Consider the following 25,170-nt stretch of genomic DNA (forward strand, 5'->3'; position numbering starts at 1 on the left):
TTTCACGTGCCGAGGAGGTGTGGCCGTATCGTTGTTGGTACAGTACTGTTCGCGTTTAGCATGGCCTGGGTCCCCTGGCCGCAAGCGGAACAAGCGAGGAGTGATCATTTGTAGCTCCGTACCGGCTTTTATACCATCCAAGCATAAGGCCTCCATGGTCTTTATACACTGGCAACCCGATCCAGACCGCAAGACTCTGACTCTGGTGGCGTGAATGCACGCGGATGAGAGTTCCCTCCTAACAGTACCCCAATGCACATCATACGGGTTACTCATTGTTATATGCACGCTATGGAAGCATCGGAGGACAGTGATTCCCCGAAGGCAGGTGTTCACGACAATTTCTGTGGATAGATAACAGAAATAAAGCTGATGAGCCAAAACCCAGTAAGCAAGGTTGTGCATCTCCGATACTTACGTATAATTCAATCAAACTGACAAACACCGTATACTACACTCATCCAGTTTTTGGAGGCGTATTCTGGTACTATCCACTTTTAAGCATCCGCTGATCGTCATCGGTGAGTCGCCGCGTTTTATTTAGTTGACAGTCTATCTTGTAGTTTGCAGTAAAACGTCGGTAGATTTCCTACCAACCCGTAGATTTAGTGTTCGCCGTTAATCATCTGTCGAATACGCTGGATCTTCTCTGATTCATTTGAGTAACCTTTCCGAAAAAGGGAGCCACCAATCTCACTTTTTCGTGTTTAGTTATCCCGATATCTGGATATGCTTGCGGAAACCATTTTGTGTGAATTGGGGCTCACAGTCAGGCCTGTATTCTTCCTCGGTGGCCTCGTCACCAAATCCTGTCAAGACGTAGCTACGGACGGCCTCCAACCAACTTCGTTTTCACCGAGGAGGACAATATTCCACAAGACAGATCTCCTCCGCGCGTTGGGGCTAGACGAGGTTTATCCAAGAATTCCGGCAAGGCATTTCCATCTGGTGTTCCGTTAGTCACTCGACGAGGGCAACCTCCCCTCTGCTTGGGAGCAAGCGATTATCACGCCAGTCTACAAAACTGGTGATCGAATATCTCCCGAAAGCTTCGGCCTCAGCCTTTTCAGCGTACCGTGCAAGGTGGTGGAACGCCTTCTGAAGCGGGCTATATTAGATCACCTCACTGCTAACCACTTCGTATACACTGTGCAACACGGGTTCCTCCTAAACCGATCTTGCGTGGCGGACATGCATAGCACGGTATAGTCAAATCTCGTTTCATTCACTTATGGTGAAAATTTGAGAGAATTCTTCCAATGATCAATATTCTTGCAGAGTTAACGCGTATCGTTCAGTTTTCCAATATAACATAACATTGTACGTTAAAACTTCTCTCAAATTCGGATCCATTTCCGCAGTTCACACACGTTCAGTCATGGGTCAGATCATTTCAGGCTACTGTTATCTACGTTTCAACCTAGTCGAGCAAACCTTAACTATGAAAGACCAAAGACCCCGGTACTGCTTAAAAGGCACTTGTGCGCAACCGCACCAGGAGTAAGACAGTAAGGCATTATCCTCTGCGCCTTCGAGACAGGCCGCCCCTTGCAGCCAAGTGGGTAAGACTATTGAGTCATTTCCTCCGGAAAGGTTCATACTTTTGAGTCAGGGACTACGGTCACGGTTCGCGAACAAAGCCCTACATCCTTCCACTCTCTTCGGGGTCAGACTTTTTGGTCAGAAGCTCGAGGTGGTCGATTTAGAGCCGGTGCTGAGCGTACGGATGATGGAGAGCGGCTTCAGTTGTGTGCAGATCATCGTCTGTTCCTGGCCAGTATGAACTTCCAGTACAAACGCATACATCGAATTGCTTGTAGGCTACCTACCACACGACAGTCGTGGACTCGGACCATGCGGCTATCAGTTACCGATAAAAAGCCTCTATTAAGGACTGTCTTCCCTTCTGGGGTACGCCACTTGACTCTGACCACGCAACTGTGCGGACTTGTTTAGCAATTCGCGTGCAGAAAGAGAGCAACTCCGTTCAACTTCGACAAGTTTCAGTAACTGAAGGGTATCGAGCTGATCTGGTTAGAAAGCTACTGGAAACGCAGTCATGTGGACGACGAAGATTGCTTGGAAGTTGAATGGAGGCGAGTTAGAGAAGCAATACTGTCAGCTTTCAGAACTGTTTGTCCAGCCCATCCGACTCGACTAAATGAACACTGGATATCTTCGTGATCAGCAGATCGTACTGCTGCCTGAAAGGCCATACCAGCAACTAGATACCATGGTGGCGCACACAGATCCCTCAAACCCCGGATAATCAGAAGCTTGAAGAATGACAGAGAACGCTGGTAGATTTCGATGGCCCAGGAGATGGAGAAGGCTTTCACTGCAGGCAAAAGCCGCGCCCTGTTTCAACTGATCCGATCAACGGGTCAAAAGAAGGCAGGTGTCAGTGAGACAATATGCGAAAAAGACGGAACAGCAGCTCACTCCCTCAATCGCCGTGTTGAGCGGTGGGCTGAGCATTTCCAATAAGTTCAATTGGTCTCCTTCAACACAACCACTGGAAGAACCAAGCGGGTCTGAATGGAACTTTGACACCGACCCGCCATCAGCAACTGAAACCCAGCGCGACAAGGCACCTGGTCCGGATAGTCTATACCCCACACTCTTCAAAAAGGTGACGAGGTCCTGCTGGACATTCTGACAACCATACTGAAGAAGATTTGGAACGAAAACAGAATATCAGCCGAATGGAGTTCCTCGCCCATCATCCCAGTTTTCGAAAAGGGAACAAGAACGTCGTGTGAAAACCATCGTGGTATGAACCTGGTTCACATCTAATCTAACGTGCCCTCTGGTATTGTTTTGCGCAGGTCGATGGATTATAGGGAGAGACAGATTCGTGCAAATCAACATGGGTTTCGCGCTGGTCGAGAATTCATCAACCATATATTTACCTTGAGACAAATTCTTCAACAACCCCACCTCTTCAGACGTACCACGGTAGTTTTTTCTGGATTTGAAAGCTGCTTTTGAGTCTTTTGATTGTTAGCAGCTTTTGCAGTGTTTGGCGATCAAGGTGTCCCTTCCAAATCTCTTTCCCTTATGAGGGCACTGAATGTGAACTCTTGTGGGCGCGTGCGAGTATACTGCAAGCTTTCTCCTGAGTTTACCACTCCCATCGGTGTAAGACAATGCTGTGATTCTTCCGTCTTCTTCTTCAACTTTCCTACTGATGTGCTGTCCGAAATTTCTCCGCCGGTCCCTGAAACCTCGGGAGTCGAAATGCTCCCGGGATGTTCCCTCACAGACATTCAGTATTGCTACGAATAGAATATCGATTCTGATTGAGCGCGAGAACAAGAATGAATGGCGTAGAATGAATAGCGCTTTACTTGTCTAAGAATAGAGGTACATAAGCTGAAAATGAACGCGAAAGCATGGTTAATACAAAACGATAATGTGAGCACAAAGAATATTCATGACATTCACCCTGTCCGTTGGATTGTGTGTAGAGGGATAAATTGGGTACAGGTATTGGATGAATGATTGTAAAAATCTAATGAGTAATAATGAGTGTGGTTAGGCTTCTCGATTTCTTAAAACGTAGGGCCGTGTACGCTGCTGGAGCCTGGCTAAATCAGAGATGCTAGGGTCATATGTATCTGGAGATGCAGGTGCATTGCCGGGGCACGGGGGTGAGACTGAAGTACGATCAATATCATCTCCAATGTTATTGAGCGGAGGCGTGTGCAAGTCAGATAGAGGGGGTGCATGAACACCATTGTCTTCATTGGGTGAGGTACGCGTGGGATCGTTGACATGTGTGTGATCACCACAAGGAGCGAGATGGCGGACGGATACAGTGCTTTCTTTCCCGCCGGGAAAACGAACACGGGCGTAATGTGGATTGCTATTTATTAATTGGACTTCCTCAACGACGGGCTCATACTTTGAGGCACGGTCAAATCTCCTCAGTAAAACAGGTCCTGGAACAGTGAGCCAAGTCGGTATAGATAAACCACAGGATGACCGGCGTTCAAACCGGAATATCCGTTCATGTGGAGTAACATTCGTGGAGACGCAGAGAAGGGACCGTATAGAGTGGAGGGCATCCGGTAGAGCCGACTCCCAGTGACAGATTTGGAGGCCTTTCGTCTTGAGTCTAAGCTGGATTGCGTTCCAGAGTGTTCCGTTGAGGCGTTCGACTTGCCCGTTCCCCTGGGGATTATAAGAAGTTGTTCGGCTGGTGCAAACTCCCCTGTCATGTAGGAATGTGGACAGTTCGTCAGATATGAATGACGAGCCACGATCCGAATGTACATATGCAGGCATGCCAAACAAAGAGAATAACTCACACAGACATTTAATAACTGTAGACGCACATGTATCTACGCAGGGAAAGGCAAACGGAAAACGAGAAAACTCGTCAACGATGGTAAGGAGATACCGGTTTCGAGTAACAGAAGGTAGAGGTCCTTTAAAATCGATGCTAATTCGTTCAAATGGTTGGGTCGCTTTGATGAGCGTAGCGGGGGGTGGTTTGTAAAACTGCGGTTTGATGGCGGCGCAAACCGTACACTTTGTGGTGATGTCCTTGACATCTTGGAGAGAGAACGGCAGGTTTTTGGAAAGAACAAAGTGGTGCATTCGAGTGATTCCAGGATGGCACAAGGAATCGTGAATTTCTTTTAATTTATCATTGCCGATCACATTGGCGCATAGGTTACGCGATAAGGTGTCAGCAACCAGATTGTCTTTTCCAGGTCTGTAGCTCACATCGTAGCTAAAAGCGGAAAGTTCCATTTTCCATCGCTGAATTTTATCATTTTTTATCTTACTTTTCTGCGACGAACCATACATAAAGGAAACTGACCGCTGGTCAGTGATAAGCTTGAAGTGCTTCCCGAAGAGATAATGCTTCCATTTACGGATAGATTCAACGATGGCGTATGCCTCCTTCTCAATAGCAGAGTGATTCTTTTCGCTCGGTGTCAGTGTTCTAGAAAAGAAGGCCACCGGTTGGCCGTTCTGAGTCAGAGATGCAGCAATGGCTATGTCTGAGGCGTCAGTCTCGACAACCAATGGTGCGTTGTAGTCGACTGTCACAACCATGGCGTTCTCTAACTCCTTCTTTAAATTTTTGAAAGACTGTTGCACACGCTCCGGTAAGGGGAAAGTCTTATTTCTGACAAGCACACTGATTTTGTCAGAGAAGCATGGTATCCATTGCGAATAATAAGCAAACATACCAACAACACGTTGTTGGGATTTAGCGTCATGTGGATGAGGGAGTTCACGAATAGGTTTCATTCGTTCAGGATCTGGTTTGATAATTCCTTTAGAGACTTCGTAGCCCAGAAGGCGTATTTGTTTGGCTGCTATGATGCTTTTCTTACAGTTAAGGGTAATTCCATATTTTCTTATTACTTCAAAGAAAGATTTGAGGTTCTGGTCATGCTCACTTTGGGTAGTCCCACAAATAGTGACGTTGTCGATGTAAGCGTAGGTGCTACTTAGGTTCTCAGACTTGATTATTTGGTCAATAGTACGTTGAAAACATGCTACTCCGTTGGTTACACCGAAAGGAATACGACGGAACTGAAACAGCTCTCCGCATGCTTCAAAAGCCGTATACGGTTTATCTTGCTCACTGATTGGAACTTGATGGTAAGCACTCAATAGGTCTAAGGTGCTAAAGACAGTATGACGGGAAATTTCTTCGATCATTTTATCCAGTCGCGGTAACGGATACGCGTCTAGGTATGTGAACCGATTAATGGTTTGACTGTAGTCCACTACCATGCGTCTTTTGTGGTTTGAATTTTTCGTGACCAGTACTTGAGCCCTCCATGGAGAACTCGAAGGTTCGATTATACCTTCATCCAATAGTCGATTAACTTCACAGCGGATAAATTGTTCATCGTCCGGATTATAACGTCGCGATTTTGTAGCAACAGGCTTGCAGTCGGGTGAGAGGTTAGCAAAAAGAGGAGGTGACTCGACCGCAGCAGCAGGTAGACCGCAGAGGGTGAATGGACCTCGGTCCCCACCGAATGTGATTTCAACTTTGTTATGTAGACCAAGGAAGTCATGGCCTAGCAGCAGGTCAGCACATAGATTGGGTAATACCAATAGTTTGATCTTTTTGTAAACGGTGCCCCTGTAATCGATGGATGCGTAGCAGTAGCCTCTAGTTGAACACGTCAGAGAGGTAGATGCCATGGTAATCACAGAATTGTTAGCATATACCTTCCAGCCATGTTTACCAACCACCAAAGGAGATATGTAACTGCTCGAACTTCCTGTGTCTATGAGGGCCTGAAGCGATATCCCGTTCACCTTTATGCTGGTCACCGTGCGAGACAAGCAGTTCGGGGCCGCAGCAGTCAACAGGGAAGATAAGGCCGAATCCGTTGTGCAATTTGAGTGACACTTTACAGATTTGGATCGACAAACACGCTGAAAATGGCCTGTTTTGCCACATGATTTACAAACTGCTTCTCTTGCGGGGCACTTTGACCGTGGATGTCTGGAACGACCACAAAAGTAACATATCTGAGAACTGATTGACGAGAGATAGGGTGTAGAATCAGGGGAGTTTGAGTGTGAAGGGATAACTGTAGATGTCTGTAAAGGTGCTGCAGCCGCAGAAAATGATATCGCCTGGTTATGTGAGTATGACTGAGCTTGTTTGTGGGCCAATTCTAATGACCTGGCCAATTCATGAGCTTCATCGAGAGTGAGTTCGTTTTGAGCTAGAAGTCGTTCTCTGATGGTAGTAGACTGAAGTCCGTTGATTAGAGCATCGCGTACACTTTCGCTTTGATGGTCAATGGCGGACACCGCCTTGAAATCACAATTTTGGCCAAGGATTTAAGCCTCTGAACAAACTGATCAACATCTTGACTGGTGTCTTGTTTGCAAGTTTGTAGAAGATGGCGAGCATAAATTATATTCTTTGGACGAACGTACAACTTTTCAAGTGCACTGATAGCTGATTCGTAATCTGGACAGTCAGCGATATAAACGTATACAGGTGCATCCACAAAATGGATCAGAGTTTCGAGTTTATTTAGATTGGGCGATTCGACAGTGCCCAGAAACGTTTAGAAAGGTTCGGAACCAATGATTCTAACGCGTTGTTGCGTCTGGAGAATTAGGATCTGCGTCGAAACACTTGGGTCGCAGCGACGATTCCATTGTATTCTTAGACAAGTAGATTGTTGCGAATAGAATATCGATTCTGATTGAGTGCGAGAACAAGAATGAATGGCGTAGAATGAATAGCACTTTACTTGTCTAAGAATAGACGTATATAAGCTGAAAATGAAGGCGAAAGCATGGATAATACAAAACGATAATGTGAGCACAAAGAATATTCATGACAAGTATTCAGACGATATTCCTCTTCTTGGTTCAGATCCTTCCTAAATGCAAACGATTTCAAATAAACTACATAACTCTGCCGCACGGTTTCGCATGCGCTTCACACCTGTAAACTGTAAAGTGCCGCTACAAGATGGGTTGGATCAGACCCAAACCTCACACTTGCAGGCCAGCCAATCGACGTGGTAGATAAATCTGTTCACTTGGACAGTTGTATAGGCTCCGGTTAACTGGCTGGAAACGGGATTACTTCTCAGATCGGAAACGTCAGGGCAGCTTTTGACAAGCTCCGACACCTATGGCACTGATGTGACGTCTGTTCGTCCGTCAAGGGAAGAGGTCACACTGCGTCGATACGATCATACTGCTTTCCCGATCAGAGATGTGGCCTCTACGCGCAGGAGACATACAAAAGATGTCGGTGTTTACCCACCGGTGCCTTCGAAGCACTGACCAAGTCTGGTGGGAACATCGAATTAGCACTGCTTAGATACGCCAAATGGTCTCGGGGAGAAGGAACTCTCCCGTGGTAGACGAATTACTCGAGCTTCATAGGCTACGCCGGTTGAGACACGTACTCCGCATGCTAGAAGACCGTCTGCCTAGCAGAATCGATTGCTCTCAGCTCTGTGCTGAGTGGAAGCGAGGATAGATATTGAAAATGATTTAGATATCTGGCTGTCTTCAAACATGTCCTTCCCACTGCACCACGAAAAGTTGGCTCAAAAGGTGTTTGCCGTTCGACGAATGATTCAGTGAGGCTTCTCTCGTATTACTCGCATGAACCTCCAAACGCTGGATGGGGGCTGCGTCAGACCGCTCCTTGAATATGCCAGCCAAGTTGTCTACTCAGACGCACGAAACACGTAACCCTGGTTGGTCGTATCCAACAAGCTGCTACTAAAATGGTTACCGGCCTTAAATACGCGAACTATGAAACGCATCTCACGGTGCTCGACTTCTTCCTTCTGGAGTGAAGTTGCCTCCGAGGCAACCTAATGCTTACTTATGCCCTGTATGAACAAGGTTTGGCCAACAGGTTTTTCACTGTTGACCCAACTGACACACAACGGTGACATGATAAGAATTTCAGGCTCAGAGCAGACACCTTTATCAGGCAGCAATTTTTCTCATTTCGATAGTTCGTGCGCGGAATAACCTACCTCTAAAGGTTGTTCAGGCTGCATCTATACCCAATTAAAATCACTTTTAGACGTTTTTAGTCGAGTCTTCGCACTGGGAGGATTACTGCCCCACACTAAGAACTTTAAGGGCAGTGCTACACTCTTTTTCTGCTTATGCCTTTCAGAGCGGCTAAACAACAAGAATAAACCCGTCCTGGGAATCAAGGGTGAATGCCTCAATCTTGTGTATCAATCTGTGAATCTGTGAACTAAGCGTAATCGATTCTTGCGTTATTTGACTTCAAGCTAAACCTCTGTCTGAAATAATTTTTAAGGAAGGGGAACTGTGTTAAGTGATTGTATACAGGGCGTTAGTTCGTTTCAGTTCGGTCTTGATTCGGTTTCGTTTATAGATCCCTTTGGTTATGGAGGCAGCTCTCAGCAGTGTCATTATCGAACTCAACGCAGGTGTAATCACTAATCGCAGTTATCGAGTGTTTCTATTTAGTCAGCCAGAAGTGGAGAACAGGTACGAGGTACCCTGTCAGCTCCGTCGCCTTCCGTTCTGGTTGTGGAGTACTACTAAACAGCGTAGTCCGGTCTGCGCAATCTCAGCACGTGTGATGTGGCTGTCTTATTTAATATTCTGGAACCTCCCAGACAACTATCCAAAGTGAAATAGAGTTTCTGGAGAAATGTTGGAAAAACTAGACAGTACTAGACTGCTCCTCAAAACCCTGTTGAAGCTTGATCCCTCGAACCTTGATCGGTACTTTTCTAGATCAGTGAACCGTTTATATGAGTCCCAGTAATTCTAGAAATCAAATGAAAAACCGTCTTCCATACGACTTAATAGGACACTGCTGGAGCGAGTGAAAGTGTAGAAGTCGGCTCCGTAAACTAAATTATTCTGGGTACAGTTGCTTCACGATCGGAAGGTTTTGTGCAATCAGCCGTCAGACTGCTCCACCAACCACTCCGACAATAGCCAAAGGAAACACTGTGGCTTACATCAGACTGAAAGTGAACGAATAGGTGCGTGTTTTAGAATCCTGCTTCTCGGATATTTGTGCAGCAGTTAAAGCATGGTCGAAATAAAAGATGGTAGGTCCATATTTTGGAGTATGAGATGTCGCGCGGATCGCAGGGGAATGTTGCTCTACGTGAAGACGGCTCACTTCAAGGTTCAGCGGTTCCAGCCACTACAGTTTCGCTCGCCGAAGATAGGAAAGGCGTGGCAGCTACCCATTGTGTTTGAGATAGTTCAGTGCTTAAGGTGCCAAACCGCTGATCGGAACGTCTGGCTTTCCGATTCTTCCTGTCTAGGCTTAGGCAGCCTATCAGCATCTAGGCTCTTATGCTTCCATCGTGTTACATGGTAGCTATACGCGGGAGGGGCACTGCAGCTGAAATGTTTATCAGTTATTATTTTCACTATTGTTACTATTATGAGCCAGTCGGCGCAATCGTAATATTTGTTTAATGGGTCGTGAAGTGGGGGATCAACAGCTTAGCTGCAGGACCATCAAGATTAGCGTGACAGAAATCTACTTTCCAGAGCCACTGCCATCTCACCATATGTATACGGACGTCCTCCCCCGGAATGCTTCGACTCCAGAGATGCTACAAACAGGTCTAGAATTGGACTAACGAACATAAAAGGAAGGGTGACAGCCTTCTCCAACGCTAATCAAAAAGGCGCACTCAGGCGAAAGTTTGCCACAGACTAGAATGGTTCTTTTCTTGATGCGCCACTGCCATGTAACCTGGAGAAAGCGCAAGAGCTAAAATGCAGTCACATTGAGCAGTCAAAATCACAAGCCTATGGAGCGGTAGCTAGCCTTCGGTCTATCTAGAGCTTAACTGCAACGACAACCGACCAACTTGCGGGGCATCGCACCGCGTATTCGGTTTTACACGGCCTGGGTACTCGCAAGCTTTAATAAATTCATATATGATCATCCACCAGTCATCTCTGCAGCCTCTGTAACACTCGCTTAAATGTCAATATTTTGCTTTCAGATTTGTTTTCCGCCAGCACTTTGATGGAGTCGTCCAAGCCGAACTTGGTACAGCAGTTTTTTCTTCTTATGGGTCAACTTTATTACTCATAGATCGAGTTCAGTTACGACCCAACGCAATACGACCCTTCCAATCCATTGGTACTCCCTGCCAAATTGAATAAGGAGAGTGATAGCAAAGTTAAAAGTTTGAAGCGTCGAGATGAAGTTCAGTCTCAAATTCTTTCAAAGAAAAAGCGCAAAGAGTTGGAACGGAAATTAGCTCAGAAACAAAAGAAGCTGTCTGTGAGTTACCCCTTCGTGATTCTAGCTTGTGGTGTTTAGAGAGGGGAGTTGTGGAAGGAACTTGAGAACCTGAACAACGCGCAATCTCCTGCAGCAACAGAATCGAAAGTTTCGGTCCTTCCACTGTTCCAAAGAACGCGGAAGGTGGCAAAACGGAAGAGTGAAAAGTAATCGTTGACGCTTTTCACTAATGTTCTACACAGTTCAAGTCAGTTCAAGAAAGGTAAGTCATGGAAAGGCATACCAACACCGGTATCGGATGAATCTCGAAGTACGGATGATTATAGCACAGATGAAGAGTCCAATCATTCTGGAAAAATGGACGTTTCTTTGCCTTCGGTATCTCAGGAAACAGCGTCATCGCCAGCGGTTCTCACTGGGCCTGTCGCCGAACAGTCGTGCCTGAAAACCACGCCAGAGCCACCAGTTCCGACAGAGGCTCCTCAAGAAACGTAAGCGTTTTGTGGTTTCGTACTTGATGTTGCTCTAGTCCGAAGCCTGCTCGCTACGTTCTGGTTTCAAGGACACCTGATGTGGTTGCTGCGCGGTTAACCCTACCGATAATAGCGGATGAAGCAACCATCATGGAGGCCATTAGTCAAAATGATTGCATCATCATATGTGGAGCCACTGGTTGCGGGAAAACCACGCAGGTCCCACAGTTTCTATACGAGGCAGGCTATTCTAAGTGAGTTTTTTCTATACGCTTTTCAGTATATTACTTTAACTCATCTCGAAAAATTCGTATTTCTGTGGGTAGAACTGAGCCTTTTCGTTATCCGGCAGTCTGGTGAGCGTGGACTTGACATCCGGCGCATGAAATGCTCCGGAAATTCACTGATAAACAGGTTTTCTCGTCCTCCCATCGTTTATTTAATAGGGTTATTTTGAGTAGGTACACTTCAGCTCTGAGCACGCTTGATTGGATGATTTGCCGGGCCCATTATCTTGGGGTGCTGGGGCCTCAGCCCAACAAATAGGCTGATTTTCGCTTGATGTTTCCCATAAAACGGACGCCTGTGTGGTAACCACTGCGTGCTATACGTCTCTCTAATATTAGTCTGACCTTTGAATAAGGATTGATCAACTTTTGTTTTAAGGAGAGGCAAACGAACCTCACAGTCAGAATGAGGGCTGGACTTGCTTCACCGGCGTAAGCAGTGCAGCAAAAATCACCGCTGTTTGTGATCATAGTGTACTTCCGTGCACCAGTTGTGTCATGGTTTTTGAAAAGTGAAGTGCCAACTGACATTGCTAGTGTCGTATGTCCCAGAAGCCAATTCGATTGTGTCAGGCTTTACTGGTTCCACTGAGAGAATGCCTACCGTTTTGCAAGTATCGGTTCACACTTAGCTTGGAATTCGGGTCATTTCTTCATGAGTTTTGGAGTTTGATGTGGCTGAAATTCGATTCACTGTTCTTTTATTCCAATCATAAGTTTGTGAAACGATAATCGAGCAACTTAGTCAGCCTGAAGTGCCTGGAAGAAATTTGTTTTTCCCGGTATTTCGGGCCAATTCTGAAATACAGAAATTCGTTATGACAATCGCATCTATCGAATCACTTTTCCAGAGCAGCGTCGTGTGCTCCATCGAGTCTCACAGTTTCAAAACATTCTGACCACTGATCTGGGAGTAAATGTACGGTAACGAATGTAACTGTTTTGGCTGCAACCTTTGCCTACTTACTTGCCAGTAGCTACAAAAAACGAGGTCCACCATCGCCATCATCATGGCTGCAACGCTAAATGGGAACAGGAGTGTTTCACTGCCGATGGCGTTTGACGTATCTCGTAGCCGGAATTCCAACAGAAGGCTTTCATTAAACAAGTGGAAATCCAACACTTTAGTAATCTAAACACATATTCTGAGTTTTGTGAAAAATGTCGCAGTGATAATCCCGTCCTTATTCCCGACACAACAGCATGTAACCTATCACCTGTGTGTACCACCAACATACTTCCCTCACCTACACATGGTATATATATATATATATATATATATATATCATTCAGCTGTAACACCCTTCCGTTGCCCAGCTGCCACACCACCCGAAGGAAGCACGAGGGCTGGGATACTGCCAGGTTGCCCAAGTCTAGACAGGGGAAGTCGAGAGGCAGAAGTCGGGTTCGAACCACAGACCTTCCGGTCAGTAAATTCGCGCTCCAACCACTTGAACCATCTCGCCCCACCTACACATGTTACTGGTCTTATATTGAATAGAACGCCTATCCCGCCATCTCCATAGCTTGTTCTATTAATTTAGTGTGAAGAGACATTGTCCATTATACCTAACGCCTAAAATGAAAATAGAATTTGGATTGGAATGAACGTATGCAGAACGGAATCACAGCAAATAGTTCGATCATAGTTCGATTATATGACTCACAGACACACGCAAGTCTACATCTTCATATCACAAAAATACCGAATAGCTCGACCATTTATTTAAGATGAAGGCAACAGTTTCCTGACACTGACACTGTCAAATTGTAGATAGGTACTGGTACTTCTGGAACACAGGGATCATCGTAGAACGGCATGGCTACGTCGACGCCCATAGTGTATCAATTAATATCGACCGGCGTCAGGATCAGAAATAGGAAAATCGGAATCAGTGAAATCGAATGAGTACCATTAGTTCAGTATTTGGAACAAGGGAACAAGCGATGAAAATGTCTGAATCGTTTATTTTAGGAAATACAGTAAGGCCAGTAGCTCACGCATCAGTTGCAAAGAACTCGTTTCTAGACCACATTATTACACAACCACTCACTGGTTTTCTGGAATATTTCGGCAGATTGTTTTTTTTCATGAATTCATCTCGTGACTTGCATTCAGTTCAATGCGAACCCAGTTTTGACTGTGCGACTCCCATGGGCGATGTAGTAACTATCAGGGAGTCTTCATGTTAAAATGAATACGAAGCTATTTCAGCCCTATGATTTGGTTGAACTGTGCGAAAATACTTTACTTGTGAATAATCGGCTAGCATCCACCTCACACGTCGTATTTCGGTGTTTTTTCTGTTTGGAGGATATTATTTACTATATGCCTGTAGGATGAGGTGAACGCACATGAGACCAGTTTTGCTCTGATGTGGATAATCGATAAACCGAGTGAACGAATCCTTAATGGAGCTTGAATTTCTGGGGGAGGGGCGTAAGTAGATAATGGTGTTGTTTCTCTCGGTTCAAAATTGATCCGAAGTAACGGGAAATGTAGCAGTCTTCGAACGTTGCTCAAGGTTGATATGAACTGCTGAGAGGAGGTGGTACAAGTTTAGCCATCACATACAAATTTAGGACGAGTTATTTCCTAAGAATGGCTTAAGTAAAGCCTTTTTATTGCTGTTGATAGAGTCGGTTGCCCGGCCCATTTCCTGTAACCCTTTGAACAGATAACCTTCGACAGAGTTTGACAACCTCCTTTTCGGTACATGTTTACCATCAGTCTATTCCAAATGTAGGAATTCTGTCATCCGCGCTTGCTGCTCTTCTTTGTCGAGGCCGGCCTCTTGTAAGTCTTATCCCATGCCTGCACGCACATGAATCAAGCGCAACTTGTTCCAGTTGTGTTCAAAACATGTGCCATACCATCAGATGATCTGTGGGCATTACCCGGCCCTGATGACCTACACACTCGATTAGGTCAGTCTGGTAATTGTCCCAGCTGGTAAAAATCATCCGTTGTATTGAAGGCCGTGCTAGCTGTTGCTATCATTGGCCGGTGAGTTATGCAGTCTACGATTCGATACATTCGCTTCATAAAGCGATATGCATTTGTAGCCCATGAGTTCTGACGGTCTTCCTAGTGACTCAGCTGGAGACTGATGGGTGGCTCACTCGAACGACGAAAGCATCAGTCGCGATTTCATCTATTCCGCAGAATCTGCACGGGCCGTCTAATTGTGAACAGTGACTTTCAGAGTCCATCGCCAGCTTTCTGTGTGGATTGAGTAAGGAAGAACCAGAATGATTCAGTGAGGAACTAGACCTCTTCTCTTTAACGAGAACAATACTTTGACTAGCATGCCTCTAAGTGATCCCACCTCTTCTGTACTCCTATGTCTGTTTACTGGAGTTGTTTTTTGTAGTCAGCGTTAGGTTATCGGTTTCCTCATTCCCAAAGTTTTTTACTGTGCCCAAAAGGTTAGAATACATCTTTTTGTGAACTGTTTCTTTTATTTGGAGATTTTCCACCATGCACATGAATCAAGCTCGACTGGACGCAGTTGTGTTCAAAACATGTGCCAGACTAATCGGTTGCTTGCGAGTTTTTCTTCACTACGCCTTGACCTACAGCCTCTGTCTTAGACATTTTATGTAGATTACTGGTCTATGTTAGGAGATTCGGGAATTTCCAACTGAAATTCGGCGAAGCTCATTTAGGATAAAAACCAAAATCCTTAATAGTGCGCGCCTCACGAATACTACAAGACATTCCAATCCATGGCCCTCCAGTTAGAAGCTGAGTATCATGTTCAACCGCGAGCGACTTATCAGCAGCACTGTTAACTTACACTTAAACAGGATTCAGTGCTCCCATTCTCTAGTCACGTATTCGGCGTTGACGTACGATCATGCGACTTCTTTCTTTTCCGACCAGATCTATATCCATCTCAACCTAATCCGAATTTTTATCATGTCTGACGTGATAATTCCAGCCAGACTAAGCCAGCGATACTAGGCTTGAATTTCTTACTAAAACTCATCAGCAACGCTTCTGCTGTGTCATACCGGGATTTAAATTTGCAAACCGAACCTGCTGCCACCACAGTCTGGATGCCCGAACCACCCCGCTTGAAGCAGCGAGCATACCTGAATGGTGTGTGTCGGATGCCTCAGGCGATCATCAAGTAGGACACCTGTAGGATCGGCACGAAGACATTCAACTTTTCAAGCCCTTTGATTCATGCGCGACAGCTCGTGTTATCATATTCTCATATTCTTCTCGACGGACTATTGATGACGGGCTCCATATCCATACACTATATAGTTCTCCTGTTTCAATCAGCCCAGCTTGCATATATACCTTCGGGTGGGGTTTACATGCGAATTGCCTGGTACCGTGTTACTCCAGAAAGGTGGAATGGTGACCGACCTATTCAGTTTCATCCTAAGTTCTTACACACATCAAGGAATACAAACGGGCACGTGTAAGCTGTCATTCGGGTGCCAATTCCACAGACTCGTGGTAACTGAAATCAGCCAAAAGTCCGTCTTATTGCCGTCAAAATAAGGGCGGTCGTTGTGAAAGACGAACCGTCAAAGCGGGTCTGCGCGTCGGCAAGACACTGGTCAATCAAACAGAAATTGTGAGTGAAGACATCTTGGTGAAACCTTTGTGGCTACAGATGCATGTTGACGGAAAGCCGCTTTGGTGCCTTCATTTCTTTTGTGCAAAATTTCCGCCAACTGAAACGGACTGAACACATGTAGCTAGAAGCTATTGTGAGTCAGTCAAACCGGAGACGGTCGACAACAAGGAGAAAACAGTCGTTCTCGTCTTTTAGCTTACGTTGACCTTATTTCGCACGAGCAACTGTTCTCCAAGCAAAGCACTTGTGAGTTTGGAAATTTGTGCTCCCTTTGTCCATCTCACCAGAAATTATGGCTGTTAGAAGCCAGTATGAACGATCATAACTATTTCACTTCACTCAAGGTTAATCTTTTTATTTTAGCTTCGGTTTGACTCATAACCGGAAAGCATTTGGCGAAATACACTCATTTGCAAACTAATTTGGTATTGCGAGAGACTCGCCGGGAACCCAGCTGAATCTCTCGTTTGTGATGTTTCTAGGCAACGGAATGTGCTGCCTCATGTTTCAGTCGCTACGATATTCGAGATATCGCGATACATGTATATTCGTAATACATTACTCATAAGGTTGCTGAAGCTTCCTCGACAGCCCACGACCGACTTCGCCTTTCTTGGGGCTTATCAGGTAGGCGCAGTCCCCGACTTTCCGTCTACCTTATATTCTACTTGAAACCAAATTGGACTGATTGCGACAAATAGACTCATTTTTAATTTGGTTTTCACGGGAGACTCATGTGAATCAGTTTCCCGGAAGCATCACAAACGCGAGATTCAGCTGGGTTCCAGGTGAGTCTCTCGCAGAACCAAATTAGTTTGCAAATGAGTGTTTTTCGCTAATTTCGTGCAATTTGGTTTCAACTAGAGCATAGGGTTGACGGAAACTCGGGGAGTGCGCCTGCCTGGTGAGTCCCGAGAAGGGCGAAACCGGTCGTGGGTTGTCGACGGATTTTCAGCACCCTTATGAGTAGCGGAAAACACTTACTTTTTGTTCTGGGTACGTCCTCTTACTACTCAAAAGTGTTTGTAGACCTGCGCCCCAACGTCATTGCTTCCAATTGCACATGAATCAAGCTCAACCGGATGCGGTTGTGTTCAAAACATGTGCTACATCGACCGATCAATTGCGACTTCTTTTACTTCTTGCAGTGATCAACAGTAATTTTGGAACTACAACGGTTACGAAGAAGCAAACTTCATTGCTGTCCTTGTGAACATTTAATTTTTTGAAGTGGCTTGAAAGAACAATCGACAGAGCTATTGCTGAGCAACGTTCCGCTTTTGACACAAAGGTTCCGTCAGAATAAGTGTTCAGGTTACGAGGTTGGTCAAGGTTAAGGAAAACCAATCAGTTTTGTCGAGCTAAATCGGTGCTAGGCGTCGGCTAAGGAATTTTGTTTTTCAGGATGGGTCAACAAGTGTTAAGGGCGATGGGGGAATTGCATGGATTTGGGTTCAGCCTAGGGTCCGGCTTGCTTCACGTGAAGATCACTCTTGAATGTTGTTTACAATTTCTGTCCTTCTGTGTGGATGGGCTAATCTACGGTTGCTGAGCAAGGAAGAGGGATTATGTGACCCCCATTCGGGTTTGGCTTTCTATCCTCTCTCTCCTCCTTTCTAGCCTCTCTTTTTGCAAACTATTGCTACTTGGCTTAAATTTTGATCCTGAAACCCCTATATGTGTGGGAATTCCTGTTTACTCACGTGAGTTGAGTACCACCCAGGAAATCGTACACAATATCGGACGGTCTGCAAAGTTTGAACAACCAGTCAGGGTTGCGGAATTCATTTCCTAAAAGAGATTGGTCTCAGCATCAGCAATCTGGTGTAGATGATGGCGGATTCGATTTTTGCATTGGCTGACATTACCAACATATGCTATCCTAGCTGTTTTCCAAACCATCTGAATGATTTCTTGTTTTATTTTGTCTCACTTTCAGAGATGGTTATATGATCGGTATTACTGAACCTCGTCGAGTCGCAGCCATATCAATGTCCAAACGCGTCGGTGAAGAACTTAACCTATCCTCTGGGTAAGTGAACTCAGCGTTAGGTGGTTTTTGCTAGTCGTTCTATGATTGCCGTCTAAGTTCCAATCCTCTATCTCTTTCGCACTTGAAACTCTATCAGCCAGGTGTCTTACCACATTCGTTATGAGAAAACGGTGGTCAAGGGAACAGAAATCAAGTTCATGACTGACGGTGTGTTGCTACAAGAAGTAAAGCAGGTACGTTTGGCAGACTGTTGGTTGTTATCTGCAAGTGGCATTCTAAAACACCGAATTTGACCTTCACTTGTTTCTGTCCTAGGATTTTGAGTTGTCACGCTACTCTGTCATCATCGTAGACGAGGCGCACGAGCGATCTATCTACACTGATGTCTTGTTGGGTTTACTCTCCCTTATACTGCGCCTGCGTCGTCGCCGTCACGCGGAAGGTACACCCACTCGGGGCACAGTCCTTCCACCGTTGAAGCTCATCATCATGTCAGCCACGCTACGGGTTTCGGATTTCTCCGAGAACATTCGTTTGTTTCCCGCATCACCAAATGGTCCTCCACCTGTTATTCAAGTTGAGTCCCGGCAATTTCCTGTCACCTGTCATTTTGCAAAGGTCACACAACCGGACTATCTAAAAGCAGCTTTCCGCAAAGTGAGTTCTTTTTCATTTCATTTGCTATTATTTCTATAGGTGTGTGTTGTCCCCTGCCTCTGTGTTATCTGATCCCAAGAGTTTAGCAAGTTGATTGCCATTTCACTAGCTTCCCCCCAAAGACAAACCATTCGGATAGCTGTTTCGTTTTCGTCTGTTCAAGATAGGCCTAGTTATCAACGTGTGACGCTAGTTCTGTAGCATAGCTAGAATTGATACTTCCATACTCAGGTTATCCTCAGTCACTAGAGTCTAGTGTATAAGGCGAACTTTTTTTCATCTCCCTTATCCCACTACCATGTGCATAGGTCGCATCAGTAGAACTCACTCGTGGGCAGTTGGTTGGTTCAAATGAACATTAGTAGTTCATGGTCAGCGTTATCCACAGAGTCATCACCAGTATCTTCTAGAGCGCTGATTTTGTAATCTGTGAAAAGATTCGGATTCTTATCGAAACACAGAATGCATGTTTTCGGTTGGCTTCTTCCGGTGATACCACAGTCGATGATGAACTCCAGCCATCTGGACAATTACCAAGTTCATACAGACTAAAGAATATCGGTACACCAAGGCCAGCTGTTCCAATTACTGGCGAGTGCGTTCAAGATAGTTCGCTCTACTAAGTGAATGGGTACCTATGCCGCACTTAGCCACCGTTCAAATATCTTTGTTTTTAGTGTATATGGAGTTGCCACCCTGTCTTTATCTTCGCAGGTAGTGCAAATTCACGAGAACGCTCCGGCTGGTGGAATCCTGGTCTTTCTCACAGGACAGCGAGAAGTACTCACACTCTGTAGCTGGCTCTCTCGGGCCTTTCCTGCTACCGCCACCGCAAATGTTATCAGTCGAGAGGCGAAGCGACGGCGCAAGAACAAAAAAGCCTACCAGCAATCGGAGGACCTCGATAGCCTTGCAAATGTGAATGAATCAACTTCCGAATTAAATTCAACAGTGTCACGTATCAATTTAGACAAGTAAGCAAGTACGCTACCTTCGTGTGATCCCAACCTGCTGTAATCAAGATTTCTCTCTAAGGTGGATAGTGCTAAGAAGACATTCGAGTGGTGATCACATAACTCAGATCAAGTATCTGAAAAAGAACGACAAATTTGTGCACCTTTTGTAAACGTCTTTGCATGGAGTTCTCATCAGTTGGCGTAACTGGTCGAGCATCACCAAGATCATTTACCCACTACCCACCCCATGCACTCTAAGAATAAATTTCTTGTAGTGTTCAGTTTGGCTTGACAACTGCTTGTGAAAGTGGGTTGTTGGCCAGATGGCTGATGACCTATTCGCCGAGCTTGGCAAGTAATTCACAATTAAACGATGAGATCTCGTCTGTATGCACCGATGGTGTTATTCTTTCCTCTTTGCGGGTGTGATTCGTGCAGTTGATTGTTGAATGATGGTTCAAATCAACGTCAAAAAAGGGAGGATATTATTACTCCTCTTCCGTGCACTGAGCGTACACTACCTAGCTTACTTTTCACCTTTGCTATGAAAATTTTTTATGAAGCAATGTAATTAGAGATATCGGTTCCCTCCTCCTTCCCCACAGTTTTGATATCATACCCATGGATGAAGAGACAGAGTTGGGCAGCGTACGTCATGTTTCAGAAAACCCATCAAAGCCCTCGTCACGAACTTCAGAAAAAGCGGAACCGCCCGAAGACACCGGTAACCAGCAAGTCGATAGCGATTTGGAAGAGATTGAAGATGACGATGATGTTCTGCAAGAAATATCAACGTCTCGGAAGAACATCACAGCCGTATGTTAGCTTATTCTGCCACATATTTCAACTTACTTGTATTTGGGAACAGTCTAAATCCTATCGGTTCGATATTTTCGTCATCTTTAACGAAGAGTTTCACACTGGCACAAACACTTCCTTGCGCTTCCTTTTTGCTTTTTAAAGCTTTCTGACTGATGCATACGTTTTCCGTGACTGGGTGTTCGCCAGTTTGCTATAAGACGGATGTGATTGAGATTAATCTTGAGTGAAATTTGAAGTGCTCGAAAGGATGACACCGGAGATCTTGCTTGCTGGCGATGGTCTGCCGACTAGACCGCGATCAACGTTACTCTTCTTCACAGCTCTTTAGCGACTGACTACCAATGAAAACGGGAGAGACATATTTCAGATCTGTGTGGCTATCCCACTTATAGTGTGCTGTGTGCACTTAGGTGAATGTCTGTAGGCTTGCAGTAGTTTTTTTCTTCTTTGTTCTCCCTTAAGTAAATTACGGTTGTAAGGAAGTGAAGTGCGGTTTCCAAAAGTCCTTTAAGGTATTGAGGATGACCCATCTGAACAGAGCATTCTTTCAGAACAGTTGTTTTGTTTGATGGACCACCGTCCGCACTTGTGATTTCCAGGAAATGACGTATAAGGAACAGTATGTGATGGCAATCAGAGTATCGCGGAAAAATATGGACATCTGCGTTGACACATCTTTTTCAATTATTTTCCTTTTCTAGTTCGAGGAACCCTTAAACCCGTGTCATCTCGTTCTCATCTCACGTGAACAATAGCTCCGCTTCTTCACTATGAGAATAGGTTATATATGGTCTTCAAGTAAAACTAATCCGTTTTCTCCGTCCTTCATTCCACCATATCAGCCATACAGGTGAACATGCTGTTACTTGTTTCAAACTTATGTTCTTACATTTTGCTGCAGCGAACCATCTACTAGTTTTCCTCTGATATTCGACTCGAATTTCCCTCAATTCCTCCAGGTTCCCATTCGGGCTCTTCCACTCTATTCCCTATTGTCTCCCGAAAGGCAACAGCTGGTGTTCGAAACGCCACCAGAAGGACATCGTCTCGTGGTAGTAGCGACCAATGTAGCCGAGACTTCGCTCACCATTCCGAACATTCGTTTTGTGGTCGATTCTGGAAAGGTTAGTTTTGCTCTAAGGGTAAAGGCATATTTTCGCCTTGTTGTTTGCCTTTTTCCTTCTTTTCCCTCATCCTGTTGGGACCTACAGCGTAGCTTTCAGTGGTCTCCGAGGGTGTTCGGATCCCGTTTCTGTGCCTACCGATGAAGCCGTACTTTAAAATGCCGAATAGCATCCCCTTTCAAGAAGCAACTTCTTTTTCCGACCCCATTGGTAGCACACTGGCTTTCGTCTGTTTCTACAGTGCTGCCCAACCCGGCCAAGTCTGGAGTTCGCCAACAATGCGAACAGAGGCAACTGTTCGATGATTCTTAAAAAAATCGTTTAACTGTAGTATCCTTTCGTTGCCTAACTGCCATGACTTTAGAAGAAGCACGAGGACTGGGATACTGTCAGTTGCCCAAGCCTAGACAGGGGAAGTCCAGAAGCAGAAAACGGGTTCGAACCACGGACCTTCCGGTTGATAAATTCGTACTCTGACCACTGAACCATCTCGATCCTTCAAGCCAACTATGGACTCACGTTGGCTGAAATCTCACCTGCCATCCTAACAATGGATCGTGTGAATAAGATGATCTGGTCCCGTTTTTTTCGTTCCCTAAATAATAGGTGCATTACCGCAACCCATGAAACGCCCTTAGGGGTGGAGGATTCTTTCTGATCTCCGTAGGAGAAACCAGTGCGGTTGGGATCTTCAGAAAGCCATGAGAGCACTGAGTCTGTGGTATATCCAGGCAACATAAGAACACCTCTATTTTTGCTTTGGGGACTGCTTTTGTGAAATACTACGTGGTGATAAAGTGTCCGATTCGGTTTTGAAGATTATTAACTAAGATTATGTAAGTGAGCACCTGCGACGCTTTGAGTTTCTTATTGCACTGCTGGCCGTTGGACATAGGCATAAATACTCCAGACTTTTTTTTCGGCGGATTCTAGGAGTCCCTTCTGACCAGCATTGTTTAAGCATAAGTCTAATAACTTTTTATTGCGGTTGTGTTGTGTAACCGCGAGTTGGCTCACATGCACAACTTTCTTTCTCTGTAACTTTGTCTTATCACTGTGGCTAATGAGCCTGCATTTGTTCATACTTCAGCGTTTTCTCTGGTTTTAACTCCACCTCTGTTTCAGGTGAAAACCAAAGTATACGATCCGGCCACCGGTGCATCCAGCTTCGAAATTGTATGGATTAGTCAAGCCTCGGCTGAACAACGAGCAGGTCGTGCCGGTCGTGTCGCTCCTGGCCAGTGTTATCGACTTTACAGTTCTCAGGTGTTCTCTTCGATGAACCAGTTCGCTGTTCCTGACATCCTGACTCGTCCCATCGATGAAGTTGTTCTTATGCTCAAGGTAGGTTCCAGTGGCACGGTTTTCTGTGTGCTGCTCAGTTCTTGTAGTTAGTCATGTTTAAATTAGATTATTCGACGATATAGTGGTCCGAACAAAACATTGGTCACGTAAAACTGTCATCCCATCCTGCTTCCCATTCTTTGGTGCGTTAGTTTGGTCGCTTCCTTGAACTTCTTTTTAAATCTTAAATTGCTCATTTTTGAAATCGGTTGGACGGAGTGAAATTGATTGGCTTGTCTTGTTAGATGCCTGACAGCTTTTTTTGGAAAGTGCATCTGAATAAACACTGTTCCCCGACAGGTTTTCGATGTCCTCTACATCCATATTGAAATCACTGCAAAGAGGTTACAGTTTTGCTTTTCATCAGAGACAGGACACATAACTGTCCTTGGTCGCAGCTGCAAACACATGATGTTCATTGTGTGTGCCGCTGTTGAGTAATTACCTTCGTTTTATCATGTAAATTCTTGAGGTTGTCTGAACGGTTCTGTGTATGAGTCAAGCATGATTAGTGTTCTGTTATTTGGAACGGATTGAGAAATCATCTCTGAAGAATGTGGAAATCAAACAACGACTGTAGATGAATTTGGCCTCGTTGGCACCCCAGTTCATATCACGTGATGTGACGATGCTACCCCTCTTCATCACTCGCTTCCGGTCTGTCCCGTCGAATTCCCGTCATGAATGTTAAACCATTGGCTCCCACATTCTTAGTAGTGATAGCCAGAGCAAACTAATCTGCACATCACCAGCTGCAGTTTTTTCCCGCCTTAAACACCTAATTTTTGCAAAAATCATTGAGTTTACGGTAAGATCTCACGATAAGAACAAAACATGATTTATTGAATCTCGGAAAGTTGTGAGTTATCGTGCATTGTTTCAATCTACATTTCACCTTCCTTTTTATTCAAGTATCATTTCAACTGCTTATCGTACCATGATATCGTTGACGTATTTAAGGTCGGGTCACATCCGATCAAGGTAAGTATATCGGCAGATTAGTGTATCGACTGTTTCTATGGCATAAACTCTTTGAAGTATTAGTCAACAAATGAATACGGATCAATGACATCTAGTATATCCTCTTGGGAAGTAAGTCAACCATTTATGGAACCAGAAAGTCCTATTTCGGAGGCTATGGTTGAGGAAAATTTCTTGAGTTTCAATGGAGTTGCTTCTTTTCAAGGGGAGACTGCAGTAGTAGATTGAACGCAAACTGCTCTGGTTGCATATTTCGATGCTCAGATCTGCTAACACTCCCCTCTTGAGATTTCCCGATTACTTCTCTCCTGTGCCTTTCAGAGTTATCTGGGAAGCACTCCACTGTCTAGATTCCCGTTACCCACGTCCCCATCTGCGACTGCTATCGAATTCGCGGAACACCGGTTGATCAGCCTGGGCGCATTGCAAGCAACACACACACAACACGGTAAGCCTGGAGTATTGATCCTGCTGTAAGAAAATTTTGAAAACTAACAAAGACCAATGAACCAATTTCGGCTGAATTTTCCGACTTCTGTGCAAGTGTAGTATGTATTTCATTCAGTTGGACACGCTGTGAGTTGTTTTGCACCATGCTATGTTAGGCAGTTGACACAATGATCGTTTACCATCTGGATGATGTTCGCCTCAGTTCCACCTGAGTTACGAATTTGCTTTGAGCCTCCGGTCGATACCAATGGGTTTGGAATCTAGTATCGTTTTTCCCACATCTTATGATCCGTTATCAGGACCTGGTGCCTAGTGACCTGTAAGCATAGAGGAAGTATCACTTCAAGTCACTCGATCTTTTTTATGAATGCGCCATACGACCTGTCCTCTGCGACAAGTATCTACCTCCCCGATGCACCCTCATTTACACCATTACCTTCACCCCTAAGCAGGCACAACGACCCTGAATACCATCACACGTGCCGGACGATGGATGGCTCGCTTACCCCTTCCGGCTCGTTTCGCCCGAATGCTGCTATTTGCCAACCAACATCAACTTATGCCGTACGCAGTGGTTTTAGTTGCAGCCCTGTCCGTCCCCGACCTGTATGTAAACCCCAGCCCAGAACAAAGTAGTGAGGCAAACGAAAGCGTCAAATCAGTCGCAGAACAGTTTCAAACAAACTTTGCGCAGCAGTTTGTCCGGCGCGTGAGTCCTAATCTGTCCATTCATTTGTGACCTCTCAATCT

The 25,170-nt window shown here is 45.2% G+C and overlaps 1 protein-coding gene across 1 annotated transcript in view; it reads left to right on the forward strand.

The window, feature by feature from the left end:
* Window positions 1-2,310: 2,310 nt before the first annotated feature.
* Window positions 2,311-25,170, forward strand: part of T265_06596 (hypothetical protein) — a gene marked incomplete at both ends in the record, with an annotated part of 31,497 nt that continues 8,637 nt past the window's right edge. The window contains 15 exons of the mRNA XM_009171899.1: window positions 2,311-2,404; window positions 5,393-5,454; window positions 10,583-10,774; window positions 10,988-11,226; window positions 11,265-11,462; window positions 18,033-18,125; window positions 18,223-18,319; window positions 18,402-18,743; window positions 19,458-19,717; window positions 20,305-20,515; window positions 21,481-21,645; window positions 22,771-22,989; window positions 23,902-23,970; window positions 24,292-24,418; window positions 24,873-25,129. Of these exons, the coding sequence (XP_009170163.1) occupies window positions 2,311-2,404; window positions 5,393-5,454; window positions 10,583-10,774; window positions 10,988-11,226; window positions 11,265-11,462; window positions 18,033-18,125; window positions 18,223-18,319; window positions 18,402-18,743; window positions 19,458-19,717; window positions 20,305-20,515; window positions 21,481-21,645; window positions 22,771-22,989; window positions 23,902-23,970; window positions 24,292-24,418; window positions 24,873-25,129 (2,625 nt within the window). The remainder of the gene's footprint in view (window positions 2,405-5,392; window positions 5,455-10,582; window positions 10,775-10,987; window positions 11,227-11,264; window positions 11,463-18,032; window positions 18,126-18,222; window positions 18,320-18,401; window positions 18,744-19,457; window positions 19,718-20,304; window positions 20,516-21,480; window positions 21,646-22,770; window positions 22,990-23,901; window positions 23,971-24,291; window positions 24,419-24,872; window positions 25,130-25,170) is intronic.

This window comes from Opisthorchis viverrini, assembly GCF_000715545.1.
Source record: "Opisthorchis viverrini unplaced genomic scaffold opera_v5_138, whole genome shotgun sequence".
Lineage (NCBI taxonomy): Eukaryota > Metazoa > Platyhelminthes > Trematoda > Opisthorchiida > Opisthorchiidae > Opisthorchis > Opisthorchis viverrini.